This window comes from Dendrobates tinctorius, unplaced genomic scaffold (genome assembly GCF_039654945.1).
Source record: "Dendrobates tinctorius isolate UK_male_01 unplaced genomic scaffold, ASM3965494v1 ptg000022l, whole genome shotgun sequence".
In the NCBI taxonomy this organism is placed as follows: domain Eukaryota; kingdom Metazoa; phylum Chordata; class Amphibia; order Anura; family Dendrobatidae; genus Dendrobates; species Dendrobates tinctorius.
The window spans coordinates 4,905,224-4,929,632 of record NW_027361690.1 but is presented as its reverse complement, the minus strand read 5'-3'; the positions used below and the strand labels follow the sequence as shown (position 1 = coordinate 4,929,632).

General features: G+C 41.3%; 1 protein-coding gene across 1 annotated transcript in view; it reads right to left on the bottom strand.

Annotated features, from left to right (window-relative positions):
- The window catches only part of WDR72 (WD repeat domain 72), a 587,636-nt gene that overhangs the window by 27,778 nt on the left and 535,449 nt on the right, over window positions 1-24,409 (bottom strand). The window contains exon 19 of the mRNA XM_073568404.1: window positions 2,386-2,481. Coding sequence (XP_073424505.1) covers window positions 2,386-2,481 — 96 coding nt within the window. The remainder of the gene's footprint in view (window positions 1-2,385; window positions 2,482-24,409) is intronic.

Sequence of the window (24,409 nt, the reverse complement as noted above, 5' to 3'; positions counted from 1 at the left end):
TTTTTATGTTTGTAGCTTTAGTGGAGTTCGTGTATTCATGGATTGCAGAGTGCTGGTGCATAGTCTTTGTACATCTATTGTAAAGTAAAGGTGAATTCATACAGAAAGATTATAGCGAACAAGCGTTTCCAGGACAGGTCGCTTCACAATAGCCTTGGAGCGAAAACCGGATGCTGATCACCTAATGAACGCGCAAAATGCTCATTCATCGGGTTTTGTACTGCACAAAAAAATCATTGTTCTCGGCAGCACATCATCCTGTATAAAAATGACCCGTGCTGCCGAGGGCAATGGCAGCCTGAGCGCACTGAAAGATCTACTGTATTACACACCATTGTGAATGTTCTGCCTGTCTAAACAGGTTAATAAACAATCACTGATCTGTAAATATTTTCAGATTGAAGGTCGTTTATGCCGCAAATCAAGTAGACTGGGGCACGCCACCATTTTTTTTTTCTCATTTGAAAAAAATCCCATTATGCCAATTACACTCTGATCAGACTCTGATCAGAATTTGATCAGCGTGTGAACACAATGTGACCTGATTTTCTTGAATCTTCATTTTCTCTGTTCTGTAAGTCCGTAAAAATCAGACTGCACTCGAATGTCATTGGAGCGCAGTCAGATTTTTGACAGACCCATAAACTTGCATGGCCGAGTGTGACCTGATTTATGGATGCAAATCAAGAATGCCGCAATTTCTTCCTTGGACAGACTTCATCCAAGGAAAAAAAAAAATCGACACCATAGATTAGCATTGGCTCGAGTGTGATCCGAAATTTTGATGAATCAAACTCAGACTGAAATTACGGTCATCTGCATGAGCCCTTAATTTAATTGGGCTTTAGTCTTGTCTACACTCTATATCATCAGAGTCACTGACATGTATAGACATTACATGGACATATAAAAAAAAAAAGCTAAATTCATCAAATATGTAACTTTATATGTGATATAATAATAATCCAAAGTAATAAATATGCTACAGGTTTTCTAAAACTCAATAATAAGGAGTGATCTCTGAAATCGGCATGATAGGAGCATAAACAGCCAAACCTATGAGTAATTGAACCCAAATGGTAATTAACAAATTAATTCCCTATGACATGCAGAATAATCAAATTACTAGATGTATTGCCATATATATTTAGTAATTTAATTATTCTGCATATCATAGGGAACTAATTTGTTAATTACCACTTGGATTGAAGCACTCACAGGTTTGGTTGTTTGTGCTCCTTTCATGCCGATTTCAGAGATCACTCATTATTGATTTTTAGAAAACCTATAACATATCTATTATGTATATGGTATATATATATATATATACACACATACATCAAAGATATGACTGATGTCAGTGGTTGCGTTCGGTCCAATAGGTTCTCATAGTGCAGTCCCAATTGTTTGTTTGATCATTTTGAGATGCACAAGCAATGCCCCCGGCACTACATCACTGGAGAACGCGCACATCTAATAACCATATAACTTGATGCTTGGGTACTTTAAAATGCTTAAAAAATAACGCGACATGTTGATTGTGGCACCGTTGGATGCAGAGTGCATGTTAAGCCACACTGTTACTAAGTGACCTACACTATCTATGTCATGTATGTTACACGTCTGGATGAGCAAACTGCATCATAAATGTGCGGAAACATGACTGTATACAAGCACTCTTTCACAAAAGATGAAATCTCAGGCTTTTTCCTTGGGGACCGGTCAGGTGACTACTGTCAGCTGTCCCCCCTGTCGACACCGCTACAAGACTTGGAAATTTCTTAACTAAGCTGACAGACAGCAGAGGGGATGAATCACGGATTTGAGATCACACAGATGCAAGATATTAGGTGAAATTAAACATGGTCAAAATAAATTGCTATGACAGGGCACAAAATAATGAAATACTTGCCGCTACACAACAATACAAAACCATCCAAAAACTATACTATTTAGGAAGACATATTTTTTGTGCACCAAAAAGATAAAAATGGTAAAATGTGAAAAGCAATGTGTATAAGTCAGACTTCATATTAATTAAAGCTCTGTATGGCCAGTATGCTTATGTCAGCCTCTCTAAAATCAGCTCTTTATTCAGACACGCTCAGCTAGTAGAGGTTGGACCCTGCACATATATTTAAAAAAGACGTCGGTCTAAAACTAATTATAATGAAGTGGTAGTGTCAGCTTTCTCTTAAAGTCATAAAGCCTTTGGCCAATCTGAGACGTGAATTCTTGATGAAAGAGCAAAACGAATAATCTCTGCGCTGCTTGACCATTAGAGGTGATTACTAATTTGCTGCAGTAGCTGCTAAAAAGGTATTAGACTGATGCATTTTATGAGGATGGATAATTGATAGCATATTTTGTCCAATTTGTACTTACCTGGACTATCTGTGTCCTCCAGTCCACTCTTGTCCATGATGGATTCTGGCTCTTGGAAGTTTACTACCTTTTCATTTTTTGCTGAAGCATCAGGGACTAGAAAAAAAAAGGAGCCGATGTTATGTCTGAAAACAATATACATTCAATAAAAAGGCAATATAATCACAAGTGGCTAAATGATGCATAAAAGCGTCAAATATTTTATGCCTACATTGAGCCTTCATTTAAACAATTCAGCTTCCTTCATATAAAACACTGTGCACCCTTGCATATTTGTCAATCATACATAAATGGCTATAGAACTGGGGAAAAGTAGCTAAAGTTAGCTAGTTCCAACTCTTAATGTGGAGTGTGAACCGGTAAACATAACAAGACTAACGCCCGCCATTCGAATTATGTTGCTGTCAGCTGGCTCTCCAATTGACAGGCGCGTACATTTAGTTGAGTGGTCTTGTAGTTACTATGAGAGAGCCACCACCAGACATATCTCTGGGAAATTGAAAGAATCGACAGTCCAAAATCGAACAAGCCACAAGTTTTACTACCCCGAAAATCAGTTTTCTGAGGCCTCCATTAATGATTTGACCCATTAGAGTGTCAGTTGAACCCTTCGATATCAGAGCATTCAGCCGAAATTAATCTAATGTGTATGGTGGGCTTTAGGCTCTTTCCAAATTTCTATTATGAGAGCATACACACATATCTGGACAAATAGGATTTTCCTTTATTTTATATACATCTTTACTTAGTGGTTTTGCAACCCATAAAGGTAGTCCTCAGCCTCAGCCAAAATGTCCCCTAGTTCTTCTCTTCTACAAGCACCAAGGGTCCCATTTTAATATTTGCCACAAGACCACACACACATGCCCAATCTGACATAGAATGCTTCTGACTACAGAATGGCGGATCAGACAAAAATAAATTTTCCTGTTTGCATGTATTGTTCTGGGAAATTAAATTCTCAGAGAAATTATTCTAAACAAATTTAATGTCCCTTATTATAATAAATGTAATGTGTAAAACATAAAAACATTCTTATACTCATCTTATTGCTCACCTCTCCCTCACTTCTGGTCCCCACCATCACCCATTCCGCCCTGATCCCATCTTCTGATTCCCGCTCCGAGTGCTGAAATCCCCTGATTGCTCACATTAAGCTAGGACTTCCGGTTCTGATAAGGTTTGGGAGGCTTTTACACAAAGTGTGTGGCTCATCACAGCATGCGCCTTGACCTTGTGTGCATGCACAGAATCCTCTTAGGCTTCATCACAGCCAGAAGTTCAGGCTCAGTGTGAGAGGCACAAGGATTTCAGCCCTCACAGCAGTAATCAGAAGACACAGCAAGGACCAAATGAGTGAGAGTGAGGCGCAAAGGGAGCATAGAGGTGAGTGGTAAAGTGTATATAAGAATTTTTTAATTTTTTTTACCTTTTGAAGGTATTTGTTTTAGTCTAATTAACTAATGGCATATTGTTGGTATAAGGTCCACAGAACTGCTTCATCATGCCAGTCTAGATGAAGAGATTTGATGAAGTCAGGCGCTATTGATGCATGAAGAGGCGTATGCCTCTTCATGCATCCAGAGGGTCGAATTAGTGGCATACACTACTGTGCATGCCATGCCACAAATTCAAAAATTTGTGGCTTAGTGAAAATTGACACTCATCGTGAATTTTATGAGCAGTGGCCGCCATGCCCCAGCTTCGTCCATTTTGGTGGAGCTGGGAGAATCTGGAATGAAGACGGCAGAAGTTGCAAAGTTTAGGTGCAGCTTTGAGTTGTGCCTCAATTTTGCAATGTTTGAAAGCTGTTATGCCAGAATTCTGTAACGTGCGATGGATTTTGTTGGCACTATACAAATAATATTGTGGGGTTACAAAGGTTGATCCTTCACCAACCATTAAAGGAGGACATATCAGTTCTTGAAATGTAAATACCCCCTTAAATAATCTACTGCTACCATCTTGGTGCCATGTACCACATGACACATTCAAAAGTCTTACCGATTGTATGCTTTGATTTGTTAGAGCTGAAAGTTATATATCTATCTGTTTGTATCTAGATATTACCAAAGTACACATGCTCTGAAGAAATAGAATAATGCATTACTTATTAAACATAACATTCCTTGGAGATTTTTAAACACAAAGCTAAAAAAAAAAGAATTCTCCTTAAATAATGGGATTACAGTTTTCATCATAGTCAAGATTCATTGCCCAAAGGGGGCCAAACAATCATGTTATTTCCAACCTGATCTGACATTTAAATGTATAGCTGAATAATTAAGTTGAAGTTTCATTTAAACCAAAAACCATAAAAAATTATTCAGCCTGAAAATGTATTGTAAAGTGACGCGGAAGCCCCTTCCATTACCCAAAGGGAGTTACTCCAATATGGCATGTACAGTGTTTGTTGTACCGAATAAGATTTCAGGATGCACAAATATTTTTTCTTCCATAAGGAATATGCCAGATTTCACTTTCCAATTCTAATGTTTGACATACATTTCTGATTACACATTTCTGCACTCAATTAACACCACGGGATTGTCCAGGGTTTGCATAACAATGACTTATCCTTAGAATAAGGAGGAGTAGATGATCTGTGGGGATGCGACATCTTGAAGATCAGTTGTTCCCATTGCTGTTGGAGGACGGATGTGCTCAGTTGCTGCACAGCTCCATCAACTGAATCTTGGCGATGGTTGGGTACTACACATACGCCCCTACTCAAATCAATAGGGGGAAGACGTGCCATACCCGGTCATGGGTTCTAAGCAGCTGATGGAACTGTGCTGTGCAGCTCCACAATTAAGTACATTTAACTGCTGCTGGCGCCAGGAGCAGCTGATCAACAGGGCTGACAGGTATCGCATCCCCACTGCCCAGATCCCTCGTCCAAAGGATAGGCCACCAATACAAAAGTCACGGAAAATCCTTTTACCATTAGCTTGGCAATTGATGCAAAGTTACATAGCTGGAGTCCCATAAATCAGGTTGCTTCATAGAAGTCACAGCAGCTTTCAGCTGTATTATTAGAAGCCCATTGTAAATTGAATGCAAATTGATAAAACCAAGCAGTTTATGCAGAATCCTGCAGCTACTAACAATGCTCAAGCAATATGCAATAAATGTCTACTATTATAGCGGACAGGTGCTGTGACATGTATGAAGCAGCTATATTGCATACGCACCTTGGTGGACATGTGCAGTGCTTACAAAATCTTCCCAGCAGAACCTTAAGGGAGTGCCATGAGGCAGAAAAACTTACCGCAATGCACTATTAGCTCCTGATCCTAACTAGCTTCAATACTACTGCACTTCTGATGCTGAAGATGCAAGACTCCATCACATGGCAGCCTTAGAACACATAGGCTGTGTGCACATGCTGCGGAATCTGCTGCGGATTGATCCGCGTGAATTTTGCAAAATCCGCAGGTAAATCCGCAAGTCAAAAGACCTGCGGTTTATCTGTGGATTGCTCTGCGGTTTTGCCCTGCGGTTTTTCATCTCCAAAATGGAGGAGATGGTAAACCGCTGCCGAATCCGCAGAAAAAATTGACATGCAATTCTTTCTGCGGATTAGAAACCGCAGCAAAAACCGTGCGGAAAATTCCGCAGCATCTGCACTGCAGTTTCCATTTCCCATAGGGAATAATGGTACTGTACACCGCAGCAGAAACTGCTGCCGATCCGCAGGGCCAAATCTGCTGTGGATCCGCAGCAGAATCCGCAGCGTGTGCACACAGCCACATAGTTCAGGCCAGCAGCACAACAATGCTGCTGTCCTGAACTGTCATAAAACCTTGAGTTCCCACATTAAACACTTATGATTGGACTTTAAATCATCCCTCATTAGAGTCACCTAGTCAAAATTCCCTCCAAGACCCAGCTACTCTAATGAGCGGTAACATTACTGACGTCACTGCTCTTCAGAGCCGCTGAATCTCGCGGAGCATGGCGTGAGCTGGGAGTGGCTGTTGCAAAAAGCCTATGAAGACTCAGAGCGAGACTCCATAAGCTTTTATCATCGGAATCAGGGAGCGTCGATGGAAGCGCTGGACTATGTCAGATCTGCATGGGAGCCTTATTTTCTAATAAATTGGTGATTGAGGGACAGTGTCTTGTTTTAATTTCTCTCTATTCATCTTTTTCAGGTATCCGTTTGTGTACTACATCAGATTCAATGGACTATGTTGGACTTGTTTGCTTTTTTTTCTTTTTCTTTTATAAATTGGTGAACCAGGGAAAGTCACGGGGAGTATTTATTCAAATAAAGTATTTTTTTTGTGTGTTTTTTATTACTGGGCAAGTAATGGGTTAGGATGATAGACATCTCTTCATTACTAACTTCAGGGCTTGAAGCCAGCTGTGATTTCTGACAAATCACAGCTACCATCTACTGCAAGCCCCATTACCCCTATTGCCAACACACCAGGGCAATCAGGAAGAGTAAGGAAAAAGGCCAGAATTGGTGCCTCTTATCTGATGCCCCACTTCTGGAGTGGCTGCAGGCTTGCATTTTTAGGCTATGTGCAGATGTAGATTTTGCTCCTGCGGATTTTTCCGCACGGATTTGGAAAAATCTGCAGGTAAAATCTCACGTCAAAAGACCTGCGGTTTACCTGCGGATTAGCCTGCGGTTTAGCCCTGCGGTTTCACACCTCTACTATGGAGGAGATGTGAAACCACAGCGGAATCCGCACAAAGAATTGACATGCTGTGGATTTGAACCTGCGGAAAAATCCGCAATCCGCAGCATGTGCACAGCGTTTTTCAGTTGACCATTGAAAACAATGGTACTGTACAACGTAGCTAAATTTGCTGCGGACCCGAAGAGCCTGAAACGCTGCAGATCAGCAGCAGAATCTGCACCGTGTGCACATAGCCTAAAGGGGGTTTTACACATAGCGATATCGCTAGCACGTCACCAATTTTGTGACGTTATAGCGATATCGCTAGCGATATCGCTATGTGTGATACTTACCTCCGACCGACTCCCCCTCTGTCCATCGCTGATCGCGCGAGAATATCCGGCTCCATTTCTCGTCGGCCGCTTCCTGCTGGGCTTCCTGCTGTGACGACGAGCGACGCGTGGAGGCGGGCGGGAGGACGTCAGGATCGCTGTGTGTGAAAGGTGAGTATCGTGCGCTGCGTCGCTGCTGCATCGCTGTGAGATCTGCCTGTGTGACAGCTCACTAGCGATCATTTAGCGATGCACCAGCGATCCTGACCGGGTCGGATCACTGGTCGGATCGCTGGAGCATCGCTAAATGTAAAGGGGCCTTAAGGCTGGGAAAGGCCCAATTACCGTGGACCTTCCCATCCTAATAATATCAGCGCACAGCTGTCTGCTTTACCTTTTGTATTCTATCTAATCTATCCATTCATTCTATCTAAAAAAAACCAAAAGACTAAACAGCAGCTAAAGCAAAAAGCAGATGATAGGTGCCAGCCTGCAGATTACAGCCCAGTAACCTCAGTGCAAAAAAGTTGGCAGCACACTGTGGGAATATCAAAAAAAGTATACAAACTTTTAATTTGTCATGTGAGCAAAAAAGCAAAGTTTCAGATCCAGAGAACTATCTGTCTGGGTCTGTGTGTCTATCTATTCTATCCATCAATCTGTCTATTATATCTATTTGTAATCTATAGTATCTACTCTAGGATATATCTAGTATCATTCTATCATCTATTTACCTATATCTTTATGCAAGATAGCTTTATTATTTTTGCCAACTTGCTTTAAGTTTACATAGAGTATTATAGTATGTAAAAGATAACTTTAAAAGAGCATTGCATACGCATGTCCTATGAATGTCATACGGATGCCAGGCGAGAAAAAAAATGCACACTCGCATGAAAACTTTTGACCATCAAACTTTTTGAAATGAACTAAGGAGCAATTTTTAATACTCTGATGTGAGCGAGCCATTATACTGGAGTCATCAATCTGATTGTGCAGATCTACTTTATCGGACATGTCTGCTGTGTATAAACACAAGCCAAGCATAACCTTGTAGAGTAAAGTGAAATTTTCTATCACAACAGTAGGTAAACAACAATGAGAAAATAAAGGTTGTGTTAATTATTTTCGCAGCTCTTTACTGTCATATTTGCTGCTTTAATATATATTAGGAACAAGGACACTTGATAGGAGCGGGTAACACACTTCTCTTAAAGGGATCCTTAAAGGGCAGCATGGTGGCTCAGTGGATAGCATTGCAGCGCTGGAGTTCTGGGTTTAAATCCCACCAAGGACAACATCTGCAAGGAGTTTGTATGTTCTCCCCGTGTTTGCGTGGGTTTCCTTCCACACACCAAAGACTTACTGATAGGGAATTTAGATTGTGAGTCCCATCGGGTACAATGATGATTATGTGTGCAAACTGTAAAGCGCTGCGGAATATGTTAGCACTATATAAAAATAAACATTTATTATTTATTTATTAACACATGAAAAATGCTATTAACCTGCAGATTTGGTGATAATCAGAACCTGCCCAGTGCTCGCACTTAGAGCCCCGCTGCCCAGAGGAATCAACTTTATCCCCCCATGGCAGCATTCGGATTTCAGTCACATGGGCTACACTAGTGCGGGTTCAGTCACTGCTCTCTGTATATCACACCCCCAACACTGATTGATACCATTTTATCATTAGGCCTCATTCACACATCCTGTTGGTTCCTGTACAGGAAGAACCAGTGCTGTTGAGATCCATGGTCTGTGTCTGTGTGTGTGCGTATGTGACATCCATGTGCAGTTCATGTGCTGTCCGTGTTTACTGTCCATGTGTACCGGCACCAGGGAAGAAGCAGTACAGTTCGCCATATTCCCTGGCGCCAGCTGGCTGCTGAAGTCAGCTGTTATCACTGTCTTCTGCTCGTGCTGTAATCAGTGTGACCTGGACACAATGATAGGAGTTGTCATTAGCATGACAAGTACTGTCACCGGGAAAGAAGCAGTATAGTTCGCGCTGCTCCCTGGCGCTGGCTGGCTTCTGAAAGCTCTCATCATTGTCTGCTGCTGGCGCTGAGATCAGCACAACCAGTAGGCAATGATGGGAGTTGTACTCAGCAGCAGCTGTGTACCTCTTGTGTAAAATAAATAAATACAAAAATGGCGGGGGCTCCCACACAGTTTTCATAACCAGCAGGGAAAGTCCACGGCTCGTATCTGATGTTAATAACCTGGGACAAGGGACAATACCCCATCAGGTTCCCAGACTATTAACAACAGTTGACAGCTGTTTGCTTAGCCTTTCATAGTGAATTTATCGAGGACCCCTGAAAAAAAATGATGCTGGGTCCCTCTATAAACTCAAACCAGGAAAGCTAAACAGACAGCTGTGTGTTGATATCAATAACCTAGGAAGGGGTCAGAGATATTTCCCCCTCCACGCAACCAACAGCAGCCCTCAGCCACCCCAGAAATGGCACATCTATAAGATTCTCCAAATATGACGCAACAAAACCCATTACACATGTGGATATTTCAACTTTTTCGACAATGATTAGTAGTGAAAGCCGGAAGGTAGATTTGCTGGGAAACATAACACTGTAAATTAATCCAGCCATAGATTTTTCTTTATGCCAGAACTCAGTCTGCTGTAACACTTAGAAATATAAAGTGAAAAAGTTTCCCATAGCTACCAATGAAATTGACATCCTCAAAATAACTTGAATTAAAGTAACAAAGGATTCCACTTCCTTGCATTATGCATTATAAGTTTTGCCCAAAGACTGACTTTTCTATGGAATTCCAAGATCATACATTCAATAACGTACTGTGAGAGAAAGCTCCTATTACTTTTTCTCCTTATTATAGTAGTCGTCTTAGTTCATTGGGTGGATTCTCTGGTAAAGGATTAATTTAGTTACAGTATGCTTTTGTAAAGATGTAAATTAAATTGACAGAAATCCAAATCAATGTAACGCCAAGCTAGTCACCTATACATTAAGCCAAGGCCCTTTGTGTTGGCAGACTAGTTACCCTACATTTATGACTGACATACAGATTGACTGGTTCCCCCTAATTTACTTCACACAGATTCCATTTATCTCCAGGAAGATCCCCTGGCAGCAGCTTATAATGGCATATCTAAGAATGCTTGCCTGCATGAGTTTTTAAAACCCTAGAGCTTGAAAAATCTACAGTCCAGAAAAGAGTTCGCAGATTGAGCACAGGGTGCAATCAGGAAACATCAAGCTGAACAGCTGGGACTTGCATCTAGTCTGACTCCATAGAGCAGCTGAGCATTAAGTGCACTTAATTTGATGCTAGCAGCCCTGTGTCACCAGGGCAGATTAAAGTAACAACCTGGTGTTACCCATGAATGGGCAACACTGAGGGGCAGAGTGAATAAAGAAACAGTAGGTGCCATCCCATGCGATATAACAAGTTTCTAGAGTTTGCACATTTTTGTGATACAATTGCATGTACTGTAATTGTGATTAGAAATGAGTAGTGATGAGTGAATCCCTGGATGTTTGGCTCTGGTGGAATCGACAGAACAGTTAAAGAAAAGTTTGGTTTGGGTTGCAGAACAGTACCCCAACCCAGACCCCATTAAGAAGAATCGGGGGCTCAAACTTCATTGTTTGCCACGCTGTCATGTGCATGACAGAGTGGCAAACATTGCCTCTAATTGGCGGTAAAATTATTACCGCCTGTCAGAGAGCTGTGGTTTCCATGCTGTTATGACATCATGAGCTAGCAGCTGAGTCTAGATGTAAAAAGTTTATCTAAGGTCACAGAGGTGTCGGCTGATGAGAGAGTACTACTCCCATTAGCTTTAGCCTGCTACCATTAACAACAGCTTCCGCAGGTGCAGCTGACAGAAGTATTCATCAGCTGGCGCTCGCCCTATAAGTAAATAAATAAAAATGATGTGGGGTCTTTATATTTTTGATAACCAGCATGGCAAAATTGATAGCTGTGGGCTACAACCATCAGCTGTCAGCTTTATCATGGCTGGTTATCAAGAAAAGAGAGGTCCCCAAGTCATTTTTTAACTATTTAAATAAATCATTTAGAAAAATGGTGTGGGGTCTTCCCCATTTTTGACAACTAGCCAAGCTATATCAGACAGCTGGAGGCTGGTATTCTCAGGCTGGTAAGGGAACATGGATATTGGCCCCCCAAAATAGCAGTCTGCAGCTGACCCAGGAAAAGGCGCACCTATTAGATGTGCCAATTTTGTTGCTTTGCCTGGCTCTTCCCACTTTTCCCAGTGGTGGGGTTGATGTCACCTTTGTATTTTCAGGTGACATCAAGACCATGGATTAGTAATGGAGAGGCGTCTCTAAGACGCCTATCAATTACTAACCCCATAGTCATATTGTCATTGGAAACACCCAGAATATATATAAAGTCCTTTATTAGAAATAAAAATAAACACCATTTTACAAATTTATTTAAAAATAACAAACACAGCTATACTCACCTTATGCCCATTCGACTAAAGCCCTCATCCTCTGAAAAAAAAAAAATAAAATAAAAAAACAACAATATCCCTTCACCTGTCCAACATAGAGTCCCATGCTGTAATCCATGTCTGTGATAATTAGTGTTCAACCTGGAAGGTGCCAAGATGCAACCATGAAGGCTGAAAGCCACGGGAAAATGAGCTGCTGCAAGTACTGCGTCGTTGACTAGCGGTGACATAATCGAGGTCACCACAGGTCACTGAGGAGGTGTTCCAAGCTCACTTCAGTGTGAGATGAACTGCGGTAACTTCAGTTAGATCACCGCTAGCATCGTGAGAAAAAGTCTCACGGTGCAGCACTGAGCTCAGTTAGTTCACCAAAGTTCACCATCAGAAATGTATTTTTAATTATTTCTTATTTTAATTATTTATTTTTAACTAGGTTTTTACTGACATTATAACTATTGGATTTGTAATGGAAAAAAGTCTTATGGACACCTCTCCATTTCTAACTTCTGGGCTTGTTGTCATCAGAAAATACAAAGGTGACAATTACATTAGAAATATTAACTCCACTTGTCACTGGGCAAGTGCTAAGATCCATGCAAAGCACCAGAATTGGTGCATTAACAGACGTGCCTTTTCTGGGGCAGCTGCTATTCTTAGGTTGGGGAGGCCAATATCCATGGCCCCTTACCAGCTTTAGAATACCAGCCTCCAGCTGTCTACTTTAGCGTGACTGGTTCTCAAAAATGGGGGGCCACAAGCAGTTTTTTTATTATTTTAATTAGTTATTAATTATTTTAAGTATTTATTTTAATTATTTATTATTATTATAATTTTATGTGTTTACTTATTTTTTAATCATTTATTTCATAATTTAAAAAAAAACAGTGTGGGGACCACTCAATTTTTGATAACCAGCCATGATAAAGCTGACAGCTGAGGGTTGTAGCTCACAGCTGTCAGTTTTGCTAAGCTGGTTATCAAAAATTGAAAGACTCCGTGTCATTTTTTATTTAATTATAGTGAAGGTGCCGGATGATGAATTCTCCTATCAGCCATGCCTGCTCTAACTGTTTATAGCATCAGCAAGCTTAGGCTGATGGGAATAATATTCACATCAACCGACACCTCTTTGACTGCCGGTCTCAGCTACTAACGCTCTGATCGGCGTTAATAATATTACTGCCCATCAGTGCAGCCAGTGTTTCTTGTACTGTCATGCAGATCACAGCATGGGAAACACCAGATGTTTGGGGGGGCCAAACCAGAACAGAAACATAGACTGGATAAGTCTGTGTTTGGGACCCGTGCCCTAACAGTAGGTGTTCGGTACAGAGCCCAAACTTTATTGTTTGGGTTCCCCCATCACTAGAAATGAGCGAATCAATTTAAAAAGTCAAGGCAGGGAACACAGTAGCCATACTAGAGTGATTAAGGATAAAGAAAGGACATCAGAGCTAAAGTTAATCAGCAAAAGAGATAGGAAGAGAAAGCCTTAAAACTTTTGACATATAGTCCAGACAGTAAAATGCTGCCAAAACTGCAGCGCTGCAGCATTTGTCCAGCTGCATTTAAATACGCATTTCCCTTTTTTTCATATACTAGAGAGCTAGAGATAAACAGCAGTAAAAAAATCTTAAATCATTGTCAGTCATAGGAGCTGTGCTTGCGTGTCTAGAGTGATTGTCTGAGTTTTTGCAGTTCTTGTGCAATTCTTTTTTGTGAAGTGGGAGTTAATTGTTTTCCCCAAAATTCAGACATTTAACGGAGGATGTCTACTTCACAATGTATGAATCAATATTCAACACAGAAGTACAGTGCCATGTTTCAGGTGCTGAAATGTTACATGTGTACCCACCTAGAATATATTGTTATGACCCTTTTGGGAAGGAATTTTGTTGAAAAAAATACTAAAAAAAAATTCAAGAGATTTATCTGTGAATGTGTAGTTTTTTGTACACCTTTTTGTAAATGTTTTCTGTTTATTTATTTTATGAGCATTCTTTTTTCTTAATGGGAGTGAGCGAACACTCTTTATAAAGTTTAAAATGCTATGTGGACTCATTGATCTAACCAACATACTGGTTAAGAGATAGGTCCAAATTTTGCAATGGAGCCCATAGGACTCTCCTTGCGCTTTTACGTACTTTGACGATTCCTCCTTCTTTTTTGCAGCACCAAATATGCTTTTCTGATTGTGTGCTCTCTTAACTGGTCAAGTTCCTGGTGGAAAATTTGTTGCCATATGACTTCTTGCTTTTCAAGAAATTATGACATTCAATCAACTTCACTGGAACATACCCAGCTGCCATTATTTTCTCAGTGATATTACGTACAGAACTCGGGATGAACTTTCGACTTGGCATTGCACTCAAAACTGCACTGCATCATAAACATGTGAAGCAGTAACTAATCAAGGACAGTACATGTCTTTCATAACCACTGGGTGAATGTTTTAAGTGGCTGTGACTACCACCACAATCTGGATAGGTGGCCAAGTCTTCACTTTTGGGCACTAGGTTTTATTCCACCACCTGGTTGAATTATCAACTTCCTCCTACACATTTTCCTCAATGATTATTACCTCATTCCCAATAGTAACAGGGCACAGCTTTGTAAGCACTCCCATTTCAAAGTCTTTCTGTTCTTTTAAGACCATATTCACACTTTTGGGGATTATCAAAATTAATGTTAAATGCAGCAGTATGTGAAGCAGAGGCGCAGTAGGTCGATGTGGAGGGGAACATTGAGTTATCCTAGACAAAGGAAGAGGATGAGACGACTCTCAGTGAAATATTGGTGATGATGATGACATTGGCCATGATGACCAACCATCATAGCAGGGTTTGGAAAGTGAATCAATGGGGTTTTGTCATGCTGGCGAGCATGTCTAGCAGTTTGGTTAATGACTTGTACGATGAAGGGCGTATCGCTAACAGCAAGCAACCTTTTTCAGAATTTCTTCTGAAATCTGAAAGGGAGTAGAAATTGGTGCATTATCAGAATAAGCTGTTTTCCCTGCTTCATGAAGCTTTTGCAGAAAAGATACCATTTTTGGGTGACAGGTTAAGACGCCATTGCTTTTTCATTGTCCAAACAGCAATCCTGTTGCTACTCATAAATAAAGGATCATTTTTGGAAGGAGTAGTAAAAATCTACAGCTTGTGTATTTAGCAAACAACAAACCTGCAGATAATTTCAAGAAGCAATAATTTTTGAAACACTTGCAAAAAAGCCATAATTTTTTCTGTGTACTCTGCAATTGTATAAACACGAGCAATCCAGGCATCTAACTCAAAAAATAGATAATTTTTGGACCATTTTAACCTTTTTAAAAAGCATATTAACCCACTGCATCAAGTGATGGCATCATTGAGCATCGAGCAATCACCCCTGCAACCACGTAGAAGTATGTGATTTAGCATTAAGGGGTTAAGCATGCTGTTAACTACTACCGGTTATCATCCGCTTACCATTAGCCATAAGAAGTGACTTTGACATTACTAAAGCTATGATTGTGTTAGATAGCTTGAAAGGGTTTCAATACAGTCCTAGGAAATCTTAGCGTGGTATACACAATTTTTCCAGACAATTGAGGCATTACTGTATTGCGATTTGCAGTCAATTGAATAGCTACAAATTGAATTTTTAAAAAAAATGTTGACAAGCTGAACAATTGGAGTTTAAAAGGTTTACTAATTATGATAAAAAACAATGCAGCAAAAGGAATATTAGTCATTTGAATTGAACTATTAGCAATAGTGCTTTTTTGACAAGTATATTAGTGTTCATTCACAGGCAATGATAACATTTCAGCAGAAAAAAATAAATGTTCCCACCAAGAAAAAAAGCTGCAGCAAAACTACAATGAAAAGTATGGAATTAAATGCAGTTTTTGTTGTGGTCTACTGATGGTTCTGCTTTTAACTGATCTGGAAATTTTTTACATGGATCTTCACAGCTTTAGCACTTGTTTATTTGCAGGGAAAGCTTACATTTTTATTGATACCATTTTGTTGTACAAGTAATGTTTGATCACTTTTTATTGCATTTTTGCAAAGATGTGGGGTTTTTTGGTTGTTTTTTTTCTGTTGCGGTGTTTATTGTAACGGTTAGATCATTTTATAATTTAATAGATTTGACTTTTATGGATGCAAAAAAGCTCAATATGTTTCCCTTTTTATTTCCTTAAACTCTTTATTTAATGTAGAAAAGGAGGATGATCTAATTTTTTTTAAGTATTTTAAATGGTGAAAGTCACTCCAGTCACAGGCAGATGTGCTGCATTCGACATGTGCTGTATATATAAGGCCGATATCGGGAATGGGAAAGAGTTAAATTATTTTTAGTTAATAATTAATGATGAGCGAACACTAAAATGCTTGAGTCCTCAGTACTCAAATTGAGCTGGTCAGACGTTCAGACAGGCTCAATTCGAGTAACGAGCATAATGTAAGTCAATGGGAAACTCAAGCATTTTTCTAGTAGACCCTAACAGGTTGGCTGAGAAGGCAGAAATTTGCAGAACTGGATGGAAATAGGCCTCAAATGAAATCTCAACAGCATGGGCAAGATGCCTGGACACATCTCTGACTCCCAGGTCGCTGCTGGTAAACAAAGTTGTCAGATTATTACACCACTTTTATGGACTGACTATAAAAAATGCCAAACCAAAGATAACATGGATTTTACAGGAAATGACTTGTATATGAAGCAAAATTAAAAAAAAGAAAATAAAGCGGCCTCCTTCACTCCTTAGGCTATGTTCACATGTAGCATTTTTGCACTCTCATTGCTTTCAATGGTGAAAAAGCGCATTCAGGAAATAAAAAGGAAATGTGTGCATGAGATTTATGACATTTTTTATCATTTGTAAAATACTGGTAAAGTACTGTTGCAACCTAAAAACAAAACCCCTTTTCAGAGTTACCTATTATATTTTTCCTATTATGAACTGCCAAAATTAGAAGGAAGAGGGACTCCAATGCACCCTGTATTAGACATAAAGAAGGGCCACACACACATTCTGTTAAAATTGTTAGGTAGTGGAACTCCTAGACTCATAAAGTCAATGCACAAACGTGCTAGGGATGCTAAAAATTAGAAGGAGGGACTTCAATATCCTCTGGAAGAGACATAGAGGAGGGCCTCAGAAAACATTTTTTTTCCTATTTTTATGAAGTGAGACTCCAAGACTGATAAAGATTATGCACTTAATGAAAGAACTGAAAAACAATTATCCCTGAGAGGTATGCATACAAGTGTTTCTCACTAAATTGGAACATCATCAAAAAGTTAATTTATTTCAATACTTCAACACAAAAAATGAAACTCATATATTATATAGAGTCATTACAGACAGAGTAATTTATTTCAAGTGTTTATTTCTGTTTATGCTGATGACTAGCTGACGAGCTTGACGTTACCCGGACAAAGTAACTAACTGTGGTTAGTTATAACAAATTATAATGATTATCCTCCGTCCCATAGTCCAGTGCCTATATACCCATCATACATATCCTTCATCCCATAGTCCTGTGCCCATACAGATGTGGCCAAAAGTATGGACACCCCTGCAATTCTGTCAGATAATACTCAGTTTCTTCCTGAAAATGATTGCAAACACAAATTCTTTGGTATTATTATCTTCATTTAATTTGTCTTAAATGAAAAAACACAAAAGAGAATGAAGCAAAAAGCAAAACATTGATCATTTCACACAAAACTCCAAAAATGGGCCAGACAAAAGTATTGGCACCCTCAGCCTAATACTTGGTTGCACAACCTTAAGCCAAAATAACTGCGACCAACCGCTTCCGGTAACCATCAATGAGTTTCTTACAATGCTCTGCTGGAATTTTAGACCATTCTTCTTTGGCAAACTGATACAGGTCCCTGATATTTGAAGGGAGCCTTCTCCAAACTGCAATTTTTAGATCTCTCCACAGGTCTTCTATGGGATTCAGGTCTGGACTCATTGCTGGCCACCATAGAAGTCTCCAGTGCTTTCTCTCAAACCATTTTCTAGTGCTTTTTGAAGTGTGTTTTGGGTGATTGTCCTGCTGGAAGACCCATGACCTCTGAGGGAGACCCAGCTTTCTCACACTGGGCCCTACATTATGCTGCAAAATTTGTGGGTAGTCTTCTGACTTCATAATGTCATGCACACGGTCAAGCAGTCCAGTGCCAGAGGCAGCAAAGCAACCCCAAAACATCAGGGAACCTCCGCCATGTTTGACTGTAGGGACCGTGTTCTTTTCTTTGAATGCCTCTTTTTTCTCCTGTAAACTCTATGTTGATGCCTTTGCCCAAAAAGCTCTACTTTAGACTCATCTGACTAGAGAACATTCTTCCAAAACATTTTAGGCTTTTTCAGGTAAGTTTTGGCAAACTCCAGCCTGGCTTTTTTATGTCTCGGGGTAAGAAGTGGGGTCTTCCTGGGTCTCCTACCATACAGTCCCTTTTTATTCAGACACCGACGGATAGTACGGGTTGACACTGTTGTACCCTCGGACTGCAGGGCAGCTTGAACTTGTTTGGAAGTTAGTCGAGGTTCTTTATCCAACATCCGCACAATCTTGCGTTGAAATCTCTTGTCAATTTTTCTTTTCCGTCCACATCTAGGGAGGTTAGCCACAGTGCCATGGGCTTTAAACTTCTTGATGACACTGCACACGGTAGACATAGGAACATTCTGGTCTTTGGAGATGGACTTGTAGCCTTGAGATTGCTCATGCTTCCTCACAATTTGGTTTCTCAAGTCTTCAGACAGTTCTTTGGTCTTCTTTCTTTTCTCCATGCTCAATGTGGTACAAACAAGGACACAGGACAGAGGTTGAGTCAACTTTAATCCATGTCAACTGGCTGCAAGTGTGATTTAGTCATTGCCAACACCTGTTAGGTGCCACAGGTAAGTTACAGGTGCTGTTAATTACACAAATTAGAGTAGCATCACATGATTTTTTGAACAGTGCCAATACTTTTGTGGACCCTCTTTTTTATGATTGGTGTGGAATTATATCCAATTTGGCTTTAGGACAATTCTTTTTATGTTTTTTAATTTAAGACAAATTAAATGAAGACAATAATACCAAAGAATTTGTGTTTGCAATCATTTTCAGGAAGAAACTGAGTATTATCTGACAGAATTGCAGGGGTGTCAATACTTTTGGCCACAACTGTATATCCAACATCCATATACTCCATCCCATAGTCAAGTGCCCATATACCCATCACACATCCTCCATCCCATAGTCCCGTGCCCATATACCCATCATACAAATCCTCCATCCCGTAGTCCAGTGGAGAGGCACGCAATCCAAGCTGATTGAGGTCTAGATTGAAGTTTTCACAATGAGTGATGGTTTGGGGAGCCATGTCACCTGCTGGTGTAGGTCCACTGTGTTCTATCAAGACCAAAGTCAGCGCAGCCGTCTACCAGGAAATTTTAGAGCACTTCATGTTTCCCTTGCCGACAAGCTTTTGTTAATGGAAAAGTCATTCTCCAGCAGGACTTGGCACCTGTCCACACTGCCAAAAGTACCAATACCTGGCTTAAAAACAACAGCATCAACGTGCTTGATTGGCCAACAAACTCGCCTGACCTTAACTCCATAGAGAATCTGTGGGGTATTGTCAAGAGGAAGATGAGAGACACCAGACCCAACAATGCAGACAAGCTGAAGGCTGCTATCAAACCAACCTGTACCTAGAAGGAATATAGAGCGCACATAGGGTCTTATCTGAGGTAAAAGGAATATTGGCGAGGGATAATCAAATTCACTCACCTACTATGGTTGTGTGAGACACAACCACTGCACTTAGCATTGGCGGCTGCTACAAGCCCCAATGTGATGATCCTTTGCTAGGTGAAGATAATGGGGCATCAGACTGCGCTGCTCACCTGTCAGGATGATGTACCAGAGGAGTACAAGTGGATGTAATAGAAAATAGACTTTATTTCTACACGTTTCATGGTGATCACATCACTTCCTCAGGACAGTCTTTACCTGTAAGCCATAATCATCAACATAAACAAAAATAAACACTTGAAAAAGATCACTCTGTTTGTAATGACTTTATATAATATATGAGTTTCCCTTTTTGTATTGGAGAACTGAAATAAATTAACATTTTGATGATATTCTAATTTAATGAGAAGCACTTGTATATAAATGCAACAGAATTGTAAAGGCAGGCCTCATACACATTCTGTAAAAATTATGAAGGAGGGCATCATACACACCCTGGAAAAATGAAAAGCTAGGGCCACCTGACGACCCTCTAACACTCTGGAGCGTGGACCGCTTCATGACCCTCTAAAGATTTGGAGCAAGTGTCACATGATGATTCTCTAAAAATTTGGATTGAGGACCGCATGATCACTGTGGCAAAGTTGACAGGATTAAGCCATGCTGTTGGAAGATTTGGTTGATGTGGGGAAATCACGAGCTACATTAAAGAAGACAACTGTTGTATGGTCGAAAACAATGAGTGGGTATCTGTGAGTCAGACATCTTGCCCTCATCTGAGCCCAAGTTGCCCATGAAATCAACTTAAGGAGAGAGGGAGCGCAGGCAGTGGCCTGCGAGCCTCAGATTTGATCAACTCCGTGGACAATCTAAATTAAACCACACTTATTTAATGGATGAAAGGCCCAAATGCATGCATCTCTGGTGACTGAATCCAGAAGCTCCTTGTCCTTGTTGTGCCAGTTGTACACTCAGTGTCCTCGAATCCTAGACTTCTTTTTGTTGGTTGAAGGTTTGATTTGCGGGGCAATTTGTAATACTCACATGCTAATTTTGAGAAATGAACATTATGGGAGTCAATGGGAAAGCCGAGCTTTTTTCTGGCAGACCTTATAAAGTCTCTGGTGTGGGCAGTGAAAATGTTCAAATGGATAGGAAAAGTGCTGAATGGAAGGAGAACAGCATGGGAAAGACCCCTGGAAGCATCTTTGACTCCCACATTGCTGCTGAGAACAATGAAGTCACACTTTTACTCCACTTTAAGGAGTGACAAAGCATTTCAAGAAAACGAGAAATTGCATTTTACAGGATAAAAAGTTAACCCCTTCCTGACATTTTCAGTATATATACGTCATGATCGGGAAGGCCTTCCCGACCAATGCAGTATATATACATCATGGCATGTGAGAGCAATCACCGCCGGGTGTCCGCTGATTCTGACAGCTGACACCTGGCTCTCAGTGCCAGGAGCAGTGCCTGCATTGCTCCCAGCACTTTAGCCCCCTAAATGCTGTGATAGCTGAGATCGCAGCTTTTAGCAGAGCAGGAAAGGGGAAGAAAGCCCTTCTGCACATGAAGACATCCGGTTCACCGAGCACTAGCAAGTTAGTTAGATAATGCCCAGTGCATGATCTACAGTATCTAACTTGTGTCTGCAGGTCTGATAGGTTATTTTGTTCGCTTTTAGAGATCACAGAAATATTCACAGACCAAGTAACACTCTATGTCTGAGAAACGTAATCATGCAAAATTGCTAAAAGTTTTTGAGCAGTTTTACAGATCACAGAATTGTTTACAGACCACCTAACACTGTATGGCTGAGAAATGGAAGCCTACAAAATTATTAAAAGCTTTTGTTCCCTTTTAGAGATCACAGACATGTTCACAGACAGCATAACATTTTATAGCTGAGAAAGGAAGCCAACAAAATTTTAAAAGCTTTCATTCACTTTAAGAGATCACAGAAATGTTCACAAACCATGTAAGACTGTGCGTCTGATAGATGGAAGCCTGCAAAATTTTTAAAAGCTTTTGTTCACTTTTATAGATCACAGAAATGTTCACAAACCACACAACACAGGGAGAAATGGAAGCCTAAGCAATTTTTAAAAGATTTTGTTCACTCTTAGAGTTAGCAGAAATATTCACAGACCAAGTAACACTATATGTCTGAGAAATGGAAGCCTACAACTTTTTAAAAGCTTTTTCTCAGTTTTAGAGATCACAAAAATGTTCACAGACCATGTAACCCTATATGGATAAGAAATGGAAGCCTTCAAATGTTTCAGTGATTTCTGGGTGTGTTATATGACAAAAATAGGACTACAAAGCTTGATGTATCAAAATATATTACATTTTTTCAGTCCCCCCACAAAAAAAGCTGCAGATATATATTTGCCAATAGAGTGCACAGGCCTAATCTCTATCTACAGACTGGATTCTGTCTGTGCTCATAGCCCTAGACAAACCCTCTCTTCGTCCAATATGAAGTGTCACAGAGCTGTGCAATAGCGTCAGTATGCCGAGCCTAGTGCTGCCTGTCCTTTTATAATCCCTGATTATGTCAGACAGACAGCCAATCACAGTAATGCTAGAACCAAGATGACTATTACATAACAGTGACTCACAGACAATCCCCACATGCTTATTGGCTGCGTAACAGACGCCAAAGATGCAGGGTAGGGATTTGAGTTTCAGCTCAAGCACCGCCTTCATTGCTTGCCAAGTAACGCGTACATCCAAGCATTGTGATACTCGTGTGATAACCGAGTGTCACTGAGCACGTTCGCTTATCCCTACTATTTACACTTATACCTTTTATAGGTTTTTTTGTAAAAATGTGATCCTTTTTAATACATAAAATGCAAAATGTTTGCAAACAAAGGATATTTGTTTTTAGAGCTTTTGTAATTAAAGGTTGAAAAAATGTGTAGTCTTTTACAGAGTGTTCATTTAAACCATCAGTAGCCACCAGTAGGCACACAATTAAAGAGGAAACTTTGCATGTGGACCATATGGAAATGGAAGAAAAAAGTTCATAGGGGGAGGCTGAGGAAATGGAGGAGGAGGAACAGGAGACAGTTACCCACACCAGATTCATCTTCTCTGTACATATACTGTATGGCTGAGTTTATGTTCCACTGTCTTTCCCATGACCCTCGTGTTATACGCATTTTTGGTCAAAACTGATTATTGCTTGTTCACCCTTCTCGGCCCATGCTACAAGGAGAACTTTCCATATTTCCTTCCTGCAGAGGAGAGGGCTAGTAAAATGGTGCAATACCAGAAGGCACTAGTAGAAAAATTAGTAAAAATATTCCCATTTTACTATGCTGGTAGCAGAGGTCATAGTTATTTGGACAACCAAGGAGGAGAGATGAGGGAGACACACATCAGGTACAATAGAGACAGGGAAACACTATCAAAGCTCTGAGACAGTTTCAATAGACCCTCCCAACACCCATGCCCTGAGGCGTGGGATTACCCTGACAAGGAGGGAAAAGTTTTGAAAAATGGTGAAGAAGCACCAATGTCACGCTCGCTCCTTGGCTGATTGGCGCGAGCCGGGGGGTTGTGGCCCCACTGTGTCACAAACCAGACCACCCTGGAAGGGGCGTGCCTACGACAGCTACCTTGGTCTTCGCTGGAGCCTCTGATGGTGAGGTCAGGCTTGTGCGGCAGGTAGCTGCCGGGTGCCACTCCAGGGTGGTGTCTGGTTGTGGCTGCTGATCCCACTCGGGGAAAAGTCACTTGGACAGGTGTGACTGACAGGCAGGCTGAGACACAGGGCAAGAAGGTATGGCTGAGACACAGGGCAAGCAGGCATGGCTGAGACACAGGGCAAGCAGGCAGGCACGGCTTGGAGACACAGGGCAGGCTGGTACAGATGAGACCCAGAGCAGGCTGGCATGGCTTGAGACAGAAGGCAGGGCAGACAGGCACGGCTTGAGACACAGGGCAGGTGGGCACGGCTTGAGACACAGGGCAAGCGGGCATGGCTTTAGACACAGGGCAAGCAGGCACGGCTTGAGACACAGGGCAGGCAGGTGTGGTGTATGAAGAAACAGGTAGGGACCTGTTCACACAGCAGGAACAGGTACTGATACTGGCAGGAAGGAGTGGAATATGAAGGAACAGGTTTGGCCCTGTTCACACAGTGGGTACAGGTACGGATATAGGCAGGAAGGAGTGGAATATGAAGGAACAGGTTTTGGACCTGTTCACACAGGAGGTGCAGGTATGGATACAGGCAGGAGTGCGGAGTAGGTGGAGCCACAGGAGTGTGGAGTAGGCGGAGCCGCAAGAGTGTGGAGAGAAGCTACAGAAAGAGGTTCTGCAGCGGCAGCAGGAGTGGAGCAAAGCTGAACCACAAGGTCTGTGGAGAGAAGCTGCAGCAAAAAGTTCTGCAGCAGCAAAGAAGACAGAGCTGCAAGGCTGCAGAGGCACAGACAGAGCTGCAAGGCTGCAGAGGCACAGACAGAGCTGCAAGGCTGCAGAGGCACAGACAGAGCTGCAAGGGTGCAGAGGCACAGACAGAGCTGCAAGGGTGCAGAGGCACAGGCAGAGCTGCAAGGGTGCAGAGGCACAGGCAGAGCTGCAAGGGTGCAGAGGCACAGACAGATCTGCAAGGGTGCAGAGGCACAGACAGATCTGCAAGGGTGCAGAGGCACAGACAGAGCTGCAAGGGTGCAGAGGTACAGACAGAGCTGCAAGGGTGCAAAGGCACAGACAGAGCTTGCACCAACAGAGCTTGCAAAGGTGCAGAGCACCAACAGAGCTTGCAAAGGTGCAGAGCACAGACAGAGCTTACAAAGGTGCAGAGCACAGACAGAGCTTACA